The sequence below is a fragment of the Varanus komodoensis genome, unplaced genomic scaffold (assembly GCF_004798865.1).
Source record: "Varanus komodoensis strain SLA01 unplaced genomic scaffold, ASM479886v1 scaffold12, whole genome shotgun sequence".
NCBI lineage: Eukaryota > Metazoa > Chordata > Lepidosauria > Squamata > Varanidae > Varanus > Varanus komodoensis.
The window spans coordinates 29,578,664-29,601,637 of record NW_025335349.1 but is presented as its reverse complement, the minus strand read 5'-3'; the positions used below and the strand labels follow the sequence as shown (position 1 = coordinate 29,601,637).

The window sequence follows — 22,974 nt, the reverse complement described above, 5'->3', positions numbered from 1 at the left end:
GGCTAGGCAGATCACACCCTACACAAGCATGGTATAAAAGGCAAACCATTTCATATTTAGGTACACATCTTCATTAAATGAGGAACTTTGGAGTACCAGTTACCAAGGCCCCACTACATGCTATTGCTATATTATACTGGCCTGAGAGTCTCATCTTTATAAAAAGACTTTCTGCTCTATGGGATGTCTTGGTTTGAATTTTTAGGATTAAGGGGATGAAATATTATTGTTTTTTTATGTAAAGTTTAGATTCACAACATAAATTGGAGGTATTGGTCTGTTCCTTACCCCTTAAGCCCAGTTACTATTGCATGTGTCAAGAAGTTTAGCTCAAGACAAAGGATAACTTAAAATATATTTATTGACATGTGTGCTATGCATTTATATGTTTATATCTCGTAAAAGGATAATGTTATTGGCTGTGAACTTCATCCTTTTAGTTTGTAAATGCAAGCTAACTTCCTAACCCTTATGTAGAACAACAGGCAAGTTTTATTTGCTATGAGGTTTTTAATGTTTTATGTGTTTACATCCCATATAAGGGAAAATCTGTTGGCCATAGTGATCTTTGCCCTTGAAATTCTAAATTTTGAATTAATTTTCCTCACAGCCTACACAGAATAGTAAATTTTATTGATTAGAAGTTATTATCTCAACATTTCATATGTTTTGTATATTTTGCACAGTATTTCATGCAATATTTTCCACTTCCAGGAGCCATTGTTGCAACAAATGGTTGCAATAGTAAAAATGTATTTATTCAATCATTTGTTGCAATGGAGAGGGCACCTCTGTATGCACAACATAGAGCTATTCCCTCCTTAGAAGTGACTTCAGACACCCTTGTGGGCAGGGGAACACCTCAGAACCTGCAAAATTACAGAAGTAATTAAATCAGGATGGGAACCGTGAGCAGCATGTTTCAAAGGTTGATATCTGATACCAAGCAAAAATAAAAATGGCAGCACATCCAGATGATGGAAAATGAAAAACAGGAAGTTTAATATGTTCCATAGTCATATGCCTGGGAACTTACATAGCTCATGATTATCATCCCAGAAAGAAGATGTTATTCAATAACGGGTCATGGCTGATTATCCAGCTTTGATCATATGCCTTTATACCATCCATCTAGATCAAATCCAAGGAACAGTTTATCTCTTGCAATAGGCATGGCAAGCTCTCTGCATGTCTTTCAAGAAGTTGGGTACTCCAGTCTGCAAAAAGAAGAGGGTGAACCCAATAGCCCTCTGGCCCCTCCCAGTTCTACTATTCCATGATTCTATGAATGTACTCACAGAAAGCACCATTTCATGCTGTGATTCTTCTGCACAACAAAATGTCTGCCCCCACCTTCATGATCAGGTGCAGAAGCCGGTCTCTTTCTGTGAAACTATCTAACATCCTGCTGTCTGCAACCTGCTGCATCATCCTTTTATCATCACACATGCATTATTGCTCCAAGATGCTTTTGGAAATATCCATGCACACAGACACTACCCTCCAGAATCCACCTTCTCTGGCTGAACCTCACCTTCCCCTTTCCTTCTTTTCACTCCATTTATGCCATCAAAAATACCCTGACTGCCCATCCCCCCTCCCTCCCTCCCTCATTCCTGCCTCTCCCCCCCCACCCCACCCCCCCCCCCCCCCCCCGTTTCAAGCTATTCCCCATTTTGAATTTCTTCTCCAGCCGCTGTATCTCCCTCCTCCTCTGCTGGCCACATTCCAGCTTTCTGACTGTTCCCACTCATGTCTCCTCCCATTCCTTGTGGTCAGCATCAGGGCCAGTCTTCCTCCCCTTTCCCTGGCCCAGAAAAACATCCCCATGGAAATCACACCCACCTTCTGCCGATATGGACACATCCCTCCCCTCAATCCCACACCAAAGCTTTCCCACATGAAAGAAGCATCTGTAGCAAAGCACTTTTTTATTTCAGCAGCATTGCAGAGGGCCTTGGTTTCTGAAAAAGATTTAATCATACAGAAACTAGAGTATCCTACTTCAAACATTCCTCTTCAACGCTTCTGCTGGTGTACGTGCTCCACTTCCCAAAAGTTGTGCTCAGAATCTAATGCCTCCCCCACCACGACTATACCCGGGGTGGATACAGGTCTGCTACTTCTGCGATTCAGCCTTACACTTTCTGTTCCCTACCTTCACCAAGGAGATCAACCCAGACTGCTCTTTAGAAAGCCAGATCCTGAAGATGAAACTCAAATACTTTGGCCATCTAATGAGAAGGAAGGACTCCCTGGAGAAGAGCCTGGTTCGGGGAACAATGGATGGCAAAAGAAGAAGGGGATGGCAGAGAATGAGGTGGCTAGATGGAGTCACTGAAGCAGTTGGCGTGAGCTTAAGCGGACTCCGGGGGATGGTGGAGGACAGGAAGGCCTGGAGGAATGTTGTCCATGGGGTTGCAATGGGTCGGACACGACTTCGCGACTAGCAACAACAACAACCTTCACTGAAATCTGCACCATAGCTTGCGTTCAGCAATACGCTACGATTACTGGCTTTGGAGGACAGGAAGTCTTATAGTCACTACCATGACCACTTCTGAAAAGCAGCCTAGCACCCATGCCTAAATAGATCTCACAGATCCATTGAGAAATAGCTGCATGGATCTTGCATGGCTCACACCTGGCTGCAGGGGTGTAGGTGGGTCAGAGGGCATGTGGGGGCCGTTGGGGCCAATGCTGACCACCACAGCATCTTTTCCAGCACCTGATCCAGTCAGTTCTCCAGCAATGTCTCCCCTTGCCTCAGAAATGTTGTCCAGTATGCAGCACACCACCATCCAGCATGAAGCCCCTTTCTGCACTGAGCAGGGCATTCAGGGACCACCACCATGCCTTTAAGTGCTGAAGGTGCACTCTACAGGGAACCTCATCCAGCTGTGCTAATTGTTGGCGTTCTTCTGCTTGGTTGTTTGAATGGGAGGAAATAAAGAAGTTTGACTTATTACTCTAGGCTTGGCTCTTCCTCTTCCAGCACTTAGTAATAAAAATAATAGTTATCCCATCAGTTGAAAATGAATTATTGGTAGGACCCAACCATTTGGCTCCCATCCTGTTTACCTTGGTTGCCCAGTTGACAAGCCATGGAGGAACTTTGCCGCCAGGATCATCAAAGTACCACATGAAAACTTTTAAAACAAAAAGAAACAAAATGCAGTCACAGGTTTTTTAATGAAAAGAAAAATTATTTATATCCATTTGGTGGGCTTCTTGCTAGCCCATCTACTTTCAGACGAAATGTCTAGACTGCTATTACTGCTGCAATTCAAAAGTAGACTTGTACAGAATGTACTCTGGAATTTCCATGGAATTTCCATTTCTTTCCCCCAAGGTATGAGAAATCTACTGAAACTCTGCAGGGGTTCTGAATAACTTGCACATGATTTTTCTTGACCCCTTAGGTTTGCCCATTCTTTGTTCACTTATACAGTGAATTGCACAGCTAGATGCTGGTAGGCTCATAATGAATTACACATTATCTCATCTCAGGAGAAGATCTGAAAGTGGCAAGGTGAAACTGAAAAATAGATTCTGCCCTGACAGCTCTGTAGAAAATTCAGAGAACTTCCTTCTCTGTAACAGTGCATTTAAAAAATGAAACCCATAGGCTGCAGGCAGCAACCAGAGCTGGCACTCTGTCACTTCAGGAAAAACGTGGGTGGAGAGAAACAGGACCACAGAAGCCTTATTCCCACCTGGAACTTCCTTGGAAACTGTGCTTGAAGGTACCTGCCTGTTTCCTACAATACTTAGGACACTCTGCAATGAGGTTCCCATGACGGTAACAATAAGGCCTGCTCCTAGAGTATTTTTCCTCTGATTTGGCTATCAGGTTGGAAAAATGAAAAATTTGGGTTGACTGGGACAGGGATGGGCTTCAGAACATTGATGCTGTAACATGGAACAGATGCTGTTGCTGCAAGACCAAGTTTTATTGTTGCTGGTGTGAGGGCATGCATGTATTAGAAGTATGTGTATTAGATGTATGTGACTATGCATGTGTGTGTTCACACCCCCAAACACACACATGTGGTAGCCACCACTCTCAAAGCAGAAAAGATTCTGCATTCGTGCTGGAAAAGGTAAACCAAAAAGTTTTAACATCTTTGCAATTCCATTTTCACAGTGAAAAGGCTTTGGAGAATGGCTGCAGAATGGGGAGGGGGGTGGCTTTTCACTTTAGTCACTGCACTTTATCATAATCAATGCACAGGCACTTTTTCCCCTTTGGGCAGCATGAAATGGTGCACCCAACAGCTAATGTATTTTTCCCAGTAGTAAGCGAGTTAGACAGAACCTGACAGAAGATGCATCCAGGATAATTGCCTCCACCAGATGAACTACAATATCTACAGCAAAAGTCAAACCTGGAGATTCTCTTCAGAACTATAAATGTTTCTAGTCTTACTTTTATAAAAGTAAATTAAATTGCCAGTTGCTGAATTTCACATTGTTCAGCCTTACTGGGTGACCTGGGATTCTAATATTATGAGAAAGATTCTCCCTATCCATTTTGCCACACCATATATAATTTTAGATGTATTTGTTATATCCATCCCTTACTCACCCTTTTTCCCTAAGATAAAAGACTTACACTTCATAATCTTCACTATCATAATGATAGAGTTACTACTTGATCATTTGGGTTGCCTATTTCCACTTTTCCAGTTTTTTAGTATCCCTCATGAGGTGCAGTGGTCAGAACTCTTGACAATATTCCAAGTGGGTCATCCCAGATATTTGTATAAAGGCTTTATTTTCGGTTCCTTTCCTAATGAACCCTAGTATGGAATATGCCTTTTTGATAGTGGCCACACATTGCGCATTTGCATTAAGTTCTTCGTCTCAAACCTATTACACCTTTCCTGTTCAGTCATGACCAGAAAAAAAGGCCCTATCTGCATATATAAGAAGTCAGTGTGTTTTGCCCGAGTTCTTACTTGTTACTCCAGTGTGTATCACTTTGTACTGAATCACACTTGCATTTTAATTCCCTTCCTCAGTGTGGAGAAGTCCCTTTGGGGTTCTTCACAATACCTTATTGTTTTAACCTCCCAAATTAATTTTGGTGTTGGCAGAAAACTCAGCCAAACCACTGCTTACCCTGCTCCAACTAGTTTATGATCTAGTTGAAAAGTACCCATCTCATCAAGGACTCCACTGTTTACACTCCTCCTTGCCCATTTAGTCTTATTCTCTGCTTCCTGATCTTTAACCAGCTCCCAATCCATAAGAGAACTTCTTCCTTTATCCCATGATTTCTAAGATTGCTCAGGGATCTTTGGTGAGGGACATGTTTCTTGTTGCATTCAGTCTTGTTAATACACTCAGAGGATTCTAACATTTAGTAAGACTAAGCTTACTTTTGCAGAAACTTGTTGGTTATTTTTAGGTTTGGGATGAATCCTTTCAGAATCCATCCCTCCAGAATCTAAGGACTTCCTCTCATACTCAGACCACTCGTGCAAAGCCATCCAAGCCAAGCAAAAGTGCACACATGCTCGTGAATCCTGCTCACTGCTGCCAGTGGTGGCAGTGATGGCACATGGGGAAAGGGGTGCGGACAGCAGGTGAGCCAGCCACCATTTCCAGTGGCTAACCTTCTTCCCTGCTTGCTGCCAGCAGTGGGTGCACTGGTTGCGACTCCCAGCAGCCAGCCTTCTTTCCTACTTCGTGGGCATGGAAAAGTAGCACTGCTTGCACAGCACATGAGGCTTGATTCCTGGCAGGCACCCCACAAACCCTGGGCACACTCACCAGGAACTTGGACTCTGGGCCACTGCAGAGTCGCTTCAGCTAACTGCTGCTTTCTGCCAGTAGTATGGTAGAATCTGCATAGCCTAAATTACTGATGTTTCTTCCTCCAATTTTCATTCCTTACTCTGATTCTATTCCAGCTTTTTATGTCATGTTCTGCTTATAACTTGAACAGATAGGAAGATAAAATACATCCTTGTCTGATGTGTTTGCCTATGGGAAGCCATTCTCTTTCTCCATATTCTGGCCTAACAGTATCTTCTTATCCACATTAGAACTATCCAGTGCTGAGGCATCCCTTTTCTTTCAGAACCATCCATAGGTTCTTGTGATCCGGAAGCTACAGACTTGTGTTCTTGCCATCTTGTGATCTTGTTAGCATTGGGGTTAGGAAAACCTGAGTCCTGTCAGATTTCTAAGAAATAGGAATCTATTTCTTTGTCAGAGCGGTTTTGCAGTAAATAAAACACTGCTTCTGTGCATATTTGCTAAATGTGAAATAATTATCAGGCAATATAGGCTTGAGGTTAAGCTTCAGGTTAGGGTTAGGGTTAGAAAACCCAGGGCCCCCGTGTATTTCCAGGGCCCTGCAAAGAGCTTTGGTTTACCAGAAACTGAGAGGTAAAAATGAACGCTTCAGGAACTAGCATTGTATATGAGGTCTGAATGTCTAAGAATCCTATTTGCAGAGTAGAAATATTCTGCAGCTTCAATTTAAAGTATGGTGGGAAAAACCAGGCATTATGTACATGTTTAAGACCCTGGAAACAGTGTCATTTAGGCAACACAAGCAAATGATCAACACACAGCCTGAGTGCTGCCTTTGTGCATGGAATCTGAAGGGAGTACACTGGCACTTTAGATTTGGGAATAAAATTTGGATTAGTGTTAGGGTTACAGTTGGGGTTATTCTTCTGATTAGGAAAATGTAGACCAATGTACAGGCAAGAAAGACAGCAGTCACAAAGATCAGCCTAAATGGTGCCTCCGTGCGTGTTGTCTAAGGATTATCACTGCACTTCAGTTGAGCAGTTAAGCTTCCAGTTGGGGTTAGGGGTTGTTTCAAAATCTGAACTATTATGAAAGGGCACAAGTCTACAACTGGCTTTCATTGCTCAGAAAGAATTAGGAAGCAAGAAGAACAGCCTGAATGGTGTGGTCTCTGAAGGAAATGTACTGGCATATTAGGTTTGGGAATTGAGTTGAAGTTAGGGTTAGGATTAAGTAAACACAGATGTGTACATATATAAGATCATGGAAATAGTTTTGAATTGTCAGAACATCTGCCTGGTTATCAAAAGCACCCTGGATGATGATGATTCTTTCTGTGCTCTTTGCATGTGTAGAGGGGCCAACATTGGTGTTAAATTTTAGGTTATGGTTGGGGTTAAGATTAGAATTAGGCTCAGGGTAGGGTTAGACAAAACTGGGACCTTGTCTATTTCTAAAGGTCAGCTGTAAAACACTGAATGCTGCCTTTAAGTGTTTTTTCTAAATGAATATGGATCATACCTTCATGGCAGTGTTGGGGTTCATATTAAGGTTAGGGTTGGGTTTATGAAAGTCTCAGTCTACATTTATGTTTGGGGATCTGGAAATAACCTCAATTAGTTAAAAGAAAAGTGAGTGGTGAATAAGAAGTCCCTGAATGCTACTTTTGTGCATGTTGTTTGAATAGGCAGGAATTATAGCTGGGTGTAAAGGTCAGGCTTAAGGTTAAGGTTAGGGTTATGAAAACCCAGATCTCTTTGCATTTTTAGGAGACTGGAAGAAGCCTCAGTTAAGCGGAAGTTCTGTGCAGTCAGTTGTAACTCCATGAACGCAACTTTTGTGCTGGTTCTCTAAATCAATCAGGGTTATATCTGTGTGGTATGGTTGAGGTTTAAGTTTCACGTTAGAGGGAGGTGTAGGAAAACCTCCCCATGCATGAATAGGACCTGACTGGTCAGAAATAATCAGCAGTGAACCAGAATAGCTTGAATGCTCCCTTTGTGCTTGTTGCTTGAATGATTAGGGAGCATACCTATCCCAAAGGGTCGGGTTCAGCTTCAGGCTTGAGGAAAGGTTCCAGAACACAGAAATTGAGCCCATTCATGCTCAATGGATTTCTTGCTTTCTTGACTGGAACTGTGTCAAGTCAAAGTTTGTTTTGCAGCCTTCTGTCTCTAAGATGGATGATGTTTTGCTCAATTGTTGTTGTTTTTGCCATTAATGAAATTTGTGCAAATACCCATGCACAATCCACATGGCTCTAGAATGATTTATACAGAATTACATTCAAACTGACTCTAAAGTATCTTGTGGTTGTCGCAGTGAAGTCTTACCAGGAAGATGCTGAGGGAAAAGGCTGGAGGCAAGTGAAATAAAGTGGCTGCAGACCAACACTACAGAGGTGATCTGGGGGACTGAGACGGAGAGGTGCCAGTAAGGGCAAGTAAGAGGTGAGGGAGGAGAGGCAGAGGCAGAACAAAATGAAACAGATAAATGGGAGTGGTTCAGTGATGGTTCAAGTGAGCAGTGGGATTGTGTGCATTAGAATTTACCAGCTAAAAACATTGGCTGCATTCTCCTAGTATTATTTTGTATAATTTTTAGCAGCCATCTGTATAAATTGAATTTTAATTTTTAAAAGGCAAATTTTCATAATCTTGACTAAGATATGTCAATTTTCTGCTCTAAGTAGGCATTCCTATAAAGTTATTTAATGATATCTTACCTTTGGTCCCTTTCTTGCCATCACTTTGAAAGGCCACACTCTGTTTATAATTCTTTACTCTAACAATCCCAGGTTTTTCTGGGAATTTAGAAGTGCTCACACTTTTAGCCAATATAACATAGATCTTCTCCCCATCAACTTCCATATCTTGACGCTCACGAATAAAAACATACTGCACTGAAGTTTAGAAATAATCAGGATTTTAAAATATAAAATATATTATGAAGTCAAAATATAGGTTAAGATAGATTCAAAGAATATGCCTATCTCAAGAAGCCTACATTTCCCAATTAAAATTATTTTGTTGTGTTTGCTTTCCAAATATAATAAGCAGTATAATTCACAACAATATGCATTAATGACATACTTTTCCCTTAACGATTAAACTGTGCATCTCTTAAATGTTAGAACTGTGCTGCAAAGAACTGAAAATCATGTCAGGGTTTGCAGCTGCAAATGCTAGACATAAAACTCCAATCCAAGACTTGAAAGGATACATCTCTATTTGCCAAGGGGAAAGGGAACTTCAATTCCCAGTAGATAACTGTTCTGCCATCAAGATTTTTCTCACACATTTCTATAAATTGGAAGGGAAATGTGTTAGATGCACACAGTGTATTATATAACTGAACTTACATATACACTGTAAGGACTGTCAAGCATTGGTTAATTAAATGTGTGACAGAAGTCGCATACAGATCCTGTGTATTTATCGGGCCCTAGCAGTGGTCAGGTCAGACTCCAGGCACTAATTTTCCAGGACCCAGAGGAGCTGGCTGTCAGTCAAAGTAGGCCAGAGGCTGGTGAGTAGCTAATACCAGACAGAGGCCAAAATCCAGGTCATGTAAAGGAACAGAAGTTTAGGAAGGGTTCTCACACCCAAGATGAATTCCTCAGACTAAGAAGCATGCTTTCTTGGCTCCTGGAGGCTCTATACTATATTAAACTACACTACATATTAGATGACATTTTTGAAGCAAAAAGTTCAGTCTACCCATGGGAACAGAGCTGGTGGTGCAAGAGGGAAAGATCCAGAAGCTGACTCTTGTGACTCCTGGCTTAAGGCATACACAAATGTACGCATGCACACACATGGCACCATATGGTATGTTGCAATAGCTGCCATTCAGCCCTGCATTTTCTTCTGTCTTTCTGCTCCAGTAATGGCAGCAAGTAAACTTGGAGTGCAAATTTGCATCTTGCATTCCCTTTCATATACATTAATGGAGGGAAAGGGGAAGAGATGCAGGACTCATGTTTTCTGCAACAGCCACATTTTTTTAATATGTTGTAATACCACATTTAAAAGATCAAATTGGATTTGTTTGGCGATTTCTTTTGGGAAGGCTCAGCATCTGTAAACGTGACCATTTCTGTCTTCTGTTTCAGCCCACATTATATAACTATGGATGCAAGAAGACTAATCTATCTCTCTAATCTAAAGTGTACATGCTACATATAGATAGATTGATTGATTCTACAGAATTATTATAAACATTTGAAATATCCAGTGCATATAGTTCTGTGATCCTGCTAATCAAATGTAATGCATATACATCACGCATACAGAGTCATCAAACAAGCAAAGCAGAGGCAGGAAACCCCAGACCTAGGAGGCTAAATCCATTCTTCCTTGGGTTTTAGCCTGACCTTCCGGAATTCCACAAGAGCCATACCCCTTCCCCTGCTCTCACGCCTTTCCTCTCAACCACAAATTGTTTGGTGCTTTTCCAGTTTTTGCCCAGGCTTACAACAGCAAAAGACCTTGGCAGAAGTGTACACTGCCAAGATTTATAGGGAAAGGAGAAAATGCTGGGCCTACATTGGAGTAGAATGTTCTTAACCTACAGCGCTAGCACGGAGAAGGACTATCCTAACCAACCACAGATATTACTTCTTGAATAGGAGCCCTCATACATACATCTCCAAGGCTGGGGAAGTTCATATGGAATGGTCCCCGGCATGGTGTCCTCCAGATGTGCTAGACTTCAACTTCCAGCCATGTGGAAGGCCTTAGAGTATCTTTCCTTCTAATTAAAAATATATGTCCTTAGCAGTTATGCCAGGCCATCCATAAATTAATAAAGGACATTTGGCATGCTTTTTCTCAGGTTATGTGGGAATGGCTATATGAGGGACGGTCTGCTCCAGCGCACATGTCAAGAAGCCAATCAAGGGGTCTAACAACAAGTTGCTAACCTGGAATATCTTCTTTTCACAGGATTTTATGTAATTCCAACTAGCTAGTAGAAGGAAATGTAGTCAGAATGCCATAAGACACCTTAGAATATTGCATTTTCCACCAGAGGTCACTGGAGTATTAACTTGGTGCCATTGGACATCCTATATCATTTACTCTGCCTTATTCTGTGAGAGAAATCACACTCAAATGTAAAGACCAAAGAAAAGAGCCATGTTTGACAAATCCAATTTAATGGACAATACAATGTTCCCCTCCTCAAATTACTGAGGGCTTCATTTTAACATTTGTTAGGGTTTTTTTTCTCAAAAGAATTAAAATCTATACCATTCCATTTGATAAGGCATGCCAGTTTAAGGCAATCCTATCAAAACCAGCCTCTTTTTGTGCTGCCCATGGATTGGGGAGGAATCAAGGAAAGTGAGGATGGGTTGCCAGTTAACATGTCTCTGATATATGCAGTTTTTTTGACTCTACAACCTGCTTCCTATCATAAAACCTCTGGTGTACCTATTAGCTTTAATCTTTGCTCTTTGCCTTTAATTTAAATTGCTGTTTGAAAAATGCTTGTCAACATCCTTTCCAAACTCACTCTCAGGAACAGAGACTGCTCAAAGGCAGTCTGTTTGGGTTACAAGAAGTGAGAAAAAACGTGGAGCAGGGGGCATGAGTAGGCACATGGGGGCACATGAGCTCCACCCTTCTGGATGTATCCTTCCACTTCCCATAACGCCCTCTCAGACTAGAGAACCTTGAGAACCACACCAGCGAGACATGAAGGGCTGTAACCAGAAAGAATTCCAACCCTCTCTTTCCCCCCATCTATTGTGATTTACATGGAGAGACTGTCATTTAAAAAAAAAAACTGGGCATGGGAGACAGACCATTTCTTCAAAGTTTAGGGTGTAGGTGTGTATGGGTATTTTGATGGTTTTCTATTTATATGATAGTGTGGTGGTTAAGGGACCTACAGATCTGGGTGACTTTGGGCCAGTAATCGCAGCCTAACCTCCTCATAGGGTTCCTGTGAACATAAAATGGAGCTGCATAATCTGCCTTGGGTTCCTCACAAAAGGGATAATAAGGCAGGGTATAAATTTAATGTAATTATGTAGGTTAATTCCCTCCCACAACTTTTGATGGGAAGGAATGGGTTAACAGACCAAAAAAGCAAGCAAGACAATATTTTAAGTGTTCTGAACTGAAACCATTTAGGAGTTTAAAGACCATCACCAACATTTTATTTAGTCCAGACAGCAAACAGGCCAAAAGTATAGAAACATAGAAACGGAGTGAGTCAGAAGGAGCCTTCCAAGCCATCTAGTCTGACCCCTGGCTCCAGCCAGCTCCGCTCCTGACATGCCTCCCATGGGCATTTCCAGCCTACCCTTGAACACCCTTACTGATGGGACTTCAACCACCTATAGCTGGGACAGAACAACCATGATGCCATGGGCATGAAGCCACCTACCATTTTGCTTCATTCTGGACTAACAAAGCTTCCAAAGACTCTTCCGAGGTGTGAAACTATTATCACTCCTTTAAAACAAATATAAGCACAGAATGGGTAACAAAATTCTATGTTCTATGTGAGCCGCCCCAAGGTTTTGGCAATGGGCGCGGCATAGAAATGTTATAAATAAATAAATAAAATACAACTGAGCTATTTCGCCTCAGAGAGATGTTTGTTGCATTAGTTATGTAGTGTAACATAAAGGGAAATCTGTAAGTCCAGGCTTAGGTGAGGAATTTCACGGAATGTTATGAGTTCTAATAGGACATTTTATTTCTCAGCTGATCCATACTAGCAAGCGGCCACTGAATTTCCCCTGAAGGGAAACTTGGAGGCCCCTGCTCAGATTAAAATATGTGAGAAGTTTTGAGGGAATTATTTATTTGCTTGCTTGTTTGTATGCTTTGTATACTGCCCAATAGCTGAAGCTCTCTGGGCAGTTTACAACTGAACATGAAGTTAGAAAAGTTTCAGTAGCACAGGAGAAATGTGCAGGGGCATTTCACATCTCTAATCTGTGCCAGCATCAGAAGCCTTAACACAGCTCTCTTGGTGACAGGCAGCACCATTCACCCTGCAAGTTCCTGCAGGATCAGGAGCCTGCCAGTAGGTACTTGCAAGGATTGGACTCTGTGTAATCACCCAGCACAGCTGGGAGCTCCAGAAGGCCCCACAAAAAGCTTCCCTGCTCTACTTTGCCATACCAGTTGAGGGCTTGTGGTGTTCTCACTCCTGCTTTGCTCCCTGCTGTCAGCCTGACCTCACCATGCCTGGTACCTATACTGTCTTCACCTTGCTCCTGGGTCCATTTTGACTTGCTAGTATTTTACTTCAGTTTGCCTCTGGTTCTGTCACAAATTGTTGGTATCTGATCTTAACTGCTTTTGTCCTTGCCCTTGCCTCTGGACCTGCTATACCTTATTTGTATCTGACCTTTACCTATTCCTGATCCTTTTTTTCCTTTTGGAACTGCCATGCCTTGTTGGTTTCTGACCTTGCTTGTTCCTGACTTTGTCTTTTCCTTTGGTCCTCCTGCATTTTGCTATGATTTCCATCATTTCTGGCCCTGGTGTACCAACTGTATACACTTACCACCCAAGTCCCAGACCTGACAATCTGGAGGATCTTCATTTCCTATACTGACAACGGGACAAACTATGATGAACAAAAGTGATGGAGTTTCCTCTAGTCTGAAGCTAGAGGTAGACTAACAAAAATTGTTATGAGAGTACAGATAGCAGGTCTGTCACTTCCTTGACATCACATGGATAGTGAAGAAAGTACTGCAAGCAATGATGTCTGTTTTCCCATAAATCAGCATGAGAACAGTGTTGAAGAATCAGGTTTTAGACAAGCAATGGATGGTCAGAAATTGGCATTTAGTTTTTTATCAATATTTCAAGGCATCAGATACAAATGAATGACCATAACAAGAGAAATGCAATGGATTTTCAAGCCACATGTATGCTTTGGTGAAGAAAAAGTCTACTTGGTATTGTATTTTTTAAAAGGTGCTGCTCACTTGCAATAGTAACCTGAAACTACCTTAGAAATGGCAATGGTCAAGGGAAGAAGTCAAAGAGAACTAAGAAAATTAAACTCTATTTTTCCTAATGACTTTCTGATGACTTATATACTAACCTCTAAGATACTGGTCCCATTTTTTTCTGTAGTTTAAATCCATGTAAACATCAGCACATAGCTCTGGGGAACAATCAGAAAGGTAGCTGTATACTTTGTACTCGTATAGTCCAGATTTCTGAAAAAGCAGAAGTAGAGGGAGAAAACAAGAGAGAATCTATAGCACTCTACTCAAATGTTTGGACATTTGCCTGGTAACACTCAGTGACTAAAGCTACACCATTCTGCTAATATACCAAAGGAAACTCATGTCCATTAACAGTTCAAATACAAAGATAGAGCTCTGTAAGCTTTGTGTTGAGGAATAAATTGATCCATATGAACTAGATTACTCTCTGGGAGACTACCTTAAAACATGTAGGTTTACAGCCAACATTATCCAAGTGGATTTCCTTTTTCCTCACCTCTCCCTTGACATTTCTGTGCCCCTTCAAATCTGCTTCAAATTAGGGTATGTGGGAGAAGCTGCAGGAGGAAGAGGTAATTTGCTCTTCCAGTGGTATATCTTCCACTGGACAGGGCAGTTTGACAAAACTTGCAAGTCTTTCTTCAAGGCCACAGATTTCTCTGTTTAATTTAAAAAGTATTACTTAAAATGTAATGATAACTTTATCAGCTCTTTAGCTAAAACAGAATCCCTTTTATATATAACCAGCTGTTATAAGAGCATGTTGTTGCTCTTAAAGATTTGAGACAATGGCTTGGATCCAATATTATCCTTCCACCCGCAGAATAGATACCATCACACTTTGCATTACGCTCTGTCTAGATTAGGGAGGCAGACGGGGGCTTCAAGGGGAAGGAGGGAAGGGTTGCTCATTAAACATGGTATGACCTTGCCAATCAATTGATCAATTCCTAGCAATACCAGTATCATCTTATGGTGAAAATGCTATGCAGGATATTTTGTCAACCAGCAGAGCTAGACACTATGTAAACCATGTGTGCTTTTGTAGTAAACAACAAAGAATATGTAAAGTGGGAAATTAGCCCAACCCGTTTGGACTTCTTGGACCAGCAGGTTTTGCTGTTCATCCATTTCAGCTGTTCATCCATTTCACTTCAAAAACTCATTCTGACAATGGAAATATATTTCTACGCAAGCTTATGCCCCTGTGAGCCCATTTTTGCAAAGATAAAATACGTACCAGTGAGTCCTGAAATGTTTTACCCTTCATAAAGTCCCCCAAAGTCTCTTATGTTAAGGAATCTCCCTTATTTAAAAGACTGCTTAAAAGACTGCTCCTTAACTCAGAACTTTGTAGGAATAGCCTGTATTGCATCTATCCAGACAGATGCTTTCCAGGTATTAGTTTACAGGACTTACCATATCTCTTCATCAGACTATCTATTTTCCAGTGTTACGAGAACATGGAACCAAAATTTGCATTTGTGCAAGGCAAACAAAGCCATACAGCTTTGAAACATAACAGAAAGCAAAATCTTGAAGTGTTCATGGTTTGTGTGCTTTTTTCCAATCAAGGAATTTAACAAAAACAAAAGCACAGCTGGCCTAAGTTTGTATGATCCCACATCTCCCACCAGCATGAAAGAGTTTCCACTGCTATGAAGCAATTGGTATAGACTTAAAGATTTGCACTACAATTACTCAAGTGGCATACATTTCTTTAGTTACAGTCTTCTTGATGGCTGAACATAGCTAGTAGGCAAAGCTTGCTTTTTCTTTCCGGTACAACTCAGGGACACTTCTCAGAGCTCTTAAACCTTTCAGTTTTCATTTCTAATCTTCTGTCCCAGAGGTGTCTATAATCTGCTTAAACATGACTGGGTTTTTCAAATCTGGTAATTCTACAAACCCATTCCGTATTAGTTATATGAGCATGTGACGTTGTTACACTGTGTAACTATGACTGACCCCAATCCACTCACCCCAAAGGAACTGAATGGCTCACTAATTACGTGTTCTCTTTGGGAACCATTTGAAACAAAAATGCTCTTGAGCCCATGTACATTCTTTCAACTGGGGCACTACTGCAGGGGTGGCAAGGAAAAGTCTCCTGTTGCAGGTCCTGACACACTGTCCTCCGATTGGCTACTTAAAAGGATGGCAAGAACTTGGCGGAATCAAGCACTGCCTCAATCAGCTGGTAATCGCCAAGTGTTATTCTGGAGCAAGTGTCTACTCCCATGGTGTATACCTTCCCTGCTCCTATCCCAGTGTGAAAGTGAAGCTTAACAGCAATCAAAGCAGGGAAGGTCTTAAGTAGAGTTTAGCCATCAGGGAGGAAAGAAAGTTTCTCATCAACACTGATTATGGGACTAAATTAATCAGGCTCTGGGCATGAGCCAAGAGCAGCTATCAGACTTGCTTGCCTAAGTTAATGAATGCTAAATATCCGGATGCTTATGGAGGCATCAAAATATATTTCATTAGTCATTCTTAAGAGCAAGACCTTCAGAATAATGATGCCTGACTTGCAATAAACATTTATATTGTCCTCACCATTAGCACTAAGTACAACCATCAGATTTGTGCTACTGTTCCAGCATGTTCTTGGCAGTACACACCATCCTGATGGACACTTGTATCCTCCCCCCTCCACTTTTTATAAATGGCACAGCAACAGAATAAGATATATGCAATACACCTTCTCAACAAAGATAATATACTAAACTCTTTATACCGAGAATTATACTCTTTATAACAAAGACTTCCATTTATTCTACAAGGTGCAGTGGACCAGGTAAATCCACCCAGAATCATTGTACAGTTGACCCTAACAACAACCATAGCAAAGGTATAAGAGCATTAATAGCCCAATGTATTTATATAACTCTGAAGTAATTGTCTGTATATCCAAACACAACTGTGGAACAGATTATTTCCTTCTATTTAAATTGTTGGTCTGAATTCACATTAAAGAATAATGCACAGTGCTCTGATGGTAAACCAAATTCTCCTCTGCATTTGAATGTTGCAAGTTACTCAATGTATTTTCTTGGTTTTTAGCTATGACTGTGAGGGATAAAAAAAAACTTCAGTACCCTAAAGTGGAAACCCATGAATATTCACAGAGGAAATAGCACGGATTGGAATCAGAGGATTCTCCAAAGTTCCCTCCCTTGAGATCATTTTAGCAGCAAGGAAAGAGCTCCACCTCACCATTCTGCCCAGTACTTCTGGGAATTGGGAAGTGAGAGTACTCTGAGATTTGGGAATGTGAAGATGACCATCCTGTGGCAGTGGCAGAGAAGCCAACTGGGCTGATTTCCCTTTTCCTACCACAGCCCCCCCCCCGGCCCCACCCCCAGTTTGTCAGTTCCAGGCTAATACCTGATTGCTGCTCTTTGTGTTCTTCCCAGGAAGAATAGAAAAGCATTTTTTGATTGGAGTGATTTTGTGGGGAAGGGAAATTCTAATACCCTAGTATTTATGATCCTCACCAGCCCTGCAGAACTTGGATTCTTCAGTCTTCATATTTTCTTGCTGTCCACAAAATATAATGATGCACGTGGTAAATCAGCAATACACTTCTACATGCCACATCAATAAAAAGTGGCTGTTTGCCAGAGAATTAGCAAAGCATACCAATTAAAATGAAGTTCACATGTGAACAGAAAAGTTATAAGCCTGAACTATTGAACATAATTTCAAATTACTGGATGGATTCCACTGCACTATCTACTAATATTCTGTTGAACTTTAGCCACTTACAAATATCTTTTACTGGTAAGATCTGTTTTGTGAAAAAAAACTTTTATGTAAATGTAAATAAAGTGTGCTACTTTGTATTTTTAATTTGCAGGATAAAACTCAAGTTTCAATCTTTGAACAATCAGACTGCCTACATGCTTTACATGTGATACTTAAATAACCCTTGAAGCCTCTCTTGTGTATGTGATTGCTGTTAACCTGGGAGAGAGTTCACTCTTTGAAAAAGTATTCTGACCAATGTAGCTTTTGTATTTGCATTACAAAGTGACCTAAACAAAAAAGGCGTTAAGCCTCTTGTAAAATTATTCTTCATCCGTGTCAGCATTTGCTGACTGGGCTACATTATGACCAGCTAACATAGCTTTTAAAACCAGATCACTTCCAAACTCCAGTTATCTGTATTGGTACTCTGTCTATCCAAAAGGATCACAGGACACTCATCAAAACGACAGAGGCTTCAAGCATTCCACCAGCACATGTGCCAATTTTGATAGCACTTCGGTTAGTGGAGAATTGGGCTTCCTGCCTACATTAGACTTTACTTCCAGGCATTTCTGCCAGCTGTTTGAATCATGCTGTCTCTGACCACAGGCAGCCCACAAAGTTTCCTCTTGGCCAGTAAACCAGCAGGGCTTCAGTATTTCAAGGCAGAATGCCCTGCTGAGTTAGCCAGCTGTCCATCCTAAAACGGAAGTAGTATGAAATCTGGACTGACAGACCTAAGAGTTCTCCTCAGACATACCGATATTGTACAAGGGTGAAATGAATTAAAGACACAAAGATTTTGTCTTGCTGTATCTAATAATATTATGGAAAGAAATGGCATTTTTGGTTCCACCAACAGCCAGTGGCATAGTTGCCACCTCCTGGACATGTTGTCACACCACCTCCACTAATATTTATAACTTCCACCTACGCATTTAGGGATCATCTCATTATGTAAGAAGTGTGGTTATATTTCTTGTAATGACATGAACTGACTCATCCCTGACCAGGAGTTCAGGGATCATCACCTGAAGGGAACGTGATCTGTTTTTCACATATGGGAAGGTATAACTCTTCACAGGAAAGCAGGATTCCTCAGTTTTCATTCTGTGCCAATCCCAAGACCCATTAACACTTTTTTTAAGGTAATCCCTGTTTTAAAAACAAGATTTGATATAGGTGCACATTGTTCCATTCTAATTTCAGCTAGCCAGTTCATAGCATCACCCATCCGGATTCAATAACAAGAAAAAATATACCAGTGGTTCCTTTACACATGGTTGTGGTTTTGGTCACCTGTATGGGGCCCTAGTCCAGTTGTTAGTTTGAGTCAAGTTCATAAAATTTCATATAACAAGTGTGTGTGTGTGTGTGTGTTTATATGTTGGAATAAGCATGTGACAACTGATGAGCCTGCAAGATAATTTTAAGCTTAAGAAATATACCCTCATAATTTAATATGATCTAAAGCATCAGCTGGTTGTAATGACTAGAATGCCAGGTTTGTACCAGAGAAGCAGAAGTGAAGAGGCAAGTCAATGGATAAAATGGCATTTGATTGTAATTATTGATTTTAAAATGATGTTTTATACACAATTGTATAGTAAAAAATTTAGTTGAGGGACCAAAATTTGGGTGAGCTGTTTCTGCTATTGATTTGAGAGGATGTGTTCTTTTTGAGCTGGTATGTATAAACCACAATTATTCCAACAGTCAAAGAGATGCAGAGGGAGTGCAGTCAAAGTATGATGGCCCAATGCTGGAGTTTCTCCCTAGTGAGCCAGCAATGTCACTCTTTATTACTTAGCCAACTGACTTCACCTACCCTGTTCAAAAGGCTTGGATGTTATGCTAACATAACCACAGCATGGTTTGACCCTGCCCACTATACAAGGATTTATGGTGCTTCCAGCAAACACTCAAGACCATGGGAAGTCAAGAGAAAGGTGCTTCACTAAAAAGATTTTGTGCATTTTTATATGGGACTCATTTTACAGGGACTTAGCACACATATAGAATAATTGAGGATAAAATCCTAAATGCACTCAGAATTAGCTCCACTGAACATGTATACAATGCATGACCCTGCATGATGGTGTTTTCAGAAGATTTCCCTGAGTAAAGTGATTGGGAATGGAAGGCAGAAGTAAACTGGCCACACTCCCTAATGACAATAGGGAACACAAAGTGATGACTTGGTTTGATCTGAAGAAGAGGTTCCAGTAGAGAGGGGTCTTGAGAAAGTCAAAAGATAGTGAGCATTCAAGAAGCCCTGCTGAATCAAATCTTTTATATTGTTATTTATTTTATATTGTTAGTTTTATATTGTTATTTTTGTATTATATTATGTTGTGAGCCGCCCCGAGGCTTCGGCGAATGGGGCGGCATAGAAATGTTTTAATTAATAAATAAAATAAATAAATATCACGCATTAAAGCAGAAATGGCCAATATCTATATTCTTGTGGGCCACTCAGTTTTCTAGATACTGATATACATTCCAATATATATAGCCATCCCTATGACAGATGACTAGAATGTGAAAAAGATCTGTCTGCATTGGTGCAAAGTCAAAAAGTTAAAAAGAATATCTCTAGGGAAGAGCTGAGATACTGAAATGGAAACATAGAATTGGATATTTTTGGTGAATAATTTTTCTTGCGCTTCTCTGTTCTTCATAACAAAGTACTGAAAATGTTTTTCAAATGTTTCTTTTGTGCCTTTAAGACAGGATGATAGAAGCATTTAAATAAAATTTGATTTTAAAACTCTACTATATAGAGCAATGAGATCTCAGAAATGTTAATTTCTCACTTGCCCAACGTGGTCAAGACATACAGTATTGTTTTGTTTTTGTTTCCAGGAAAAGATAAATGCCCATGGCAAGATATTATAAAGATAGACATTCAAACACAAACGTGTGGTAAACATAACCCTCCTTAAAAAGCAATTTTTTGAAAGAAACTTTAGACTTTGGGGAGAATGTTTGTTTGTTTGGGGAAAGATTTTGGTTGGTTTTTTCCCCCAATCATTTTTTTTCCAGCAGCTCTGCAGGGAATGAAAAGAGTGGAAAGGCTGTGGGAGCTCTTTACTTACAGTTTCCAAGGTCATAATCTGCATAGCAAGGGAGAGAAAAAGAAAACTCTGCTTATGGCTGTACTCTGGGCATCCTGCCCACCTCCCTGACCCTCTCAAGGATGATTCAAACAAGCCAAACTTTACACAAGGATTAGATCCACACAGGTTTCCAAACTTTGTCCTAGTCAATTTCTCTCAGTGAAAAGGAGTAGGGGAAAGAAAAACAGAAAACTGTCATGCACCCACATGCTTAAACAAGACAAAGTCCAGCTGTTAGCACTCACTTTCAGGTTTGTGAAGTGGAAAACTAAAAGAAAATAGAAGCCATGAGTTCATGAGGCCCCCAGGGCCTTGAGGGATGGGATGACAGAAGCAGAATATCTATGAAAAATGGGCCTACCTCTCAAGCACCAGTCAGCCAACATATAATTACAACGGAACTATTCAACAGTGAAATCCATAATCAATCTCATGGGGCAGGTCTCCATTGTTCTATTTACATATGAAAAACTGAGAAGGAACGATTTACCAAAAGCTACTCTCTCACAGTTCATAAACTATCTAGTCACAAGGAGATTTAGTGGAAGATCACTCTAAGAAGGGAGTGGAAATGACAATCCCTAGCAAAAGCAAGTTCCAGAGTCACAGCAACCAGTGCCACACACCTCTCAGTTCTAGCAACAGAAGGAAAGGGAAGCAGGTGATATCCCTCAGGGCCTGCGCTGGCCACTGGGCTACCTGTTGCTGATCCGTACTCTACAGGAAGCTGCCAATCCCCATTTTAGGTCTCCCGTTTGAAACACCCATATCCTAACTGCTCTTAAATCTCTAGGGTGCAGCTGTCCCTTACATGGCCCCAACGGCTATGCTTCACTCTCTACCCCTAAGGATGGCTTAGTGCAGTTAACAATCTCATACAAGATTCCACTCTTACACTACTGTGAGGTTGCTGTTGTTTTCCTTCCCAGAAAGGCCTTTTGTTGTAGGAATTCCTCTATCGTTGCATCTTTATGTCAGAGAAAGTGATGCTTGCTACATATCTTCCTGTCCTGCACAGTGGTGAACTGTGAGTAGTCAGGTGATGCATCCTGCTGCATGATAAAAAAAGAAAAAGGAACCCACCCCCCCAATCAAATACTATCAGAAGAGATGGCAGAAGCTTCGATAATTTTTCAAAGGAAAGGTGCAAGCCTGAATGAAAGCCTTTCCATCTGCCTGAATGACATAGAAACAGTGAGTCAGAAGGGTCTCCAGGGCCATCTAGTCTGACCCCCGGCTCCAGCTGGCTCTGCTCATGACATGCCTCCCATGTGCATGTCCAGCAATAAATGTGTTTGGACTCAAGCCTCCACAATAATCTCAGTTGCTTTCTCAGCAACAGACCACTACGACTATCCCTCTGGAAACTGCGTTTTGAACAGTTATTTTGGTTCTGCTTCATTTTATGAAAAATAATGAAATTGTTTTAAAAGGAGGGTGACAAAGGCGCCGCCATGCACTTTTCTTGGAGGCAAAGAGAAATTTAAAAAAGGAGGGGGGAGCAAATAGTAAGCTAATTAATGAAAGCGCCCCTGCGCGCTCCCAGAGCACCTCTGGCGCCTCTGCGACAACGGGCACGCGCTCAGCCCCCCGCTGCTCGGCCCGTTTCCTGCCCCGGTTGCTACGGCGACGCGGCGGCTCCCCCTGAGGCGCTGGGTAGGCCTCGCTCGGTCTCTCCCAGCGCTGCGGCCCTCGCACCTCGTCGAGCATCCGGTAGATGCTGAAGCCCGCGGAGTCGGCCATGAGCTGCCAGGATCCGGTGGCTGCCTCCCTCGACTTGGCCACCTCGCGGCAAACGGCCAGAAAGTGATCCTCCGAGAATGGCGCGCGGAAAGAAGGGCTCTCGAGGCAGACTCTGCGGGAGTGAGAGGAGGAGGTGGGCGAGGGGGAGGGGGAGGGGAGACCGGCGCCCGTGTCCCGAGACATGGCCTCCGAGGAGCGGGGCAAGCGGGCAAGCGACCACCGGCGCCTGCCGCCCCCACGCGGCGCCCCCCGCTCATGCGCCTCCGCCGTCGGCAGAACCTTCGGGCGCCTCTGGAGCGGGACGCGGAGGACCTCCGGCAGGCGCATCGCCGGCGCCCGAGTGGAACGGAGGCCGGCGGAGCTGTTGGAGCCCCCGAACCTCTTTGGGCGAGTCGGTGGTCGGGCGTGGAACATGCGGGGGGCAGCGGTTGCCGCGTTCAAACCCCGGCGCTTTACAGGGTTGTCGTGAGATGGAGGAGGAGAGAAGCGTGTTTGTTTCCCTCCCTTTCGAGGAAGGAAGGGGTTCACTTAATGAAACGGGAGGATGCTGGTGGACACGTGAAGGGTGCATCCTCCTGCTCGTCTCCCTTTCCTACAGACGGGGCT

The 22,974-nt window shown here is 42.0% G+C and overlaps 1 protein-coding gene across 1 annotated transcript; it reads right to left on the bottom strand.

Moving 5' to 3' along the window:
- Positions 1–975: 975 nt before the first annotated feature.
- Positions 976–22,551, bottom strand: LOC123019045 (phosphatidylcholine transfer protein). The gene is made up of 6 exons (XM_044421484.1): positions 22,324–22,551; positions 13,849–13,966; positions 8,992–9,071; positions 8,495–8,666; positions 3,082–3,149; positions 976–1,217 (listed from the first exon to the last, which is right to left on the bottom strand). Exons 1-6 carry the CDS (start codon positions 22,549–22,551, stop codon positions 1,155–1,157), a joined length of 729 nt encoding a protein of 242 aa, XP_044277419.1. The 3' UTR covers positions 976–1,154.
- Positions 22,552–22,974: the final 423 nt, after the last annotated feature.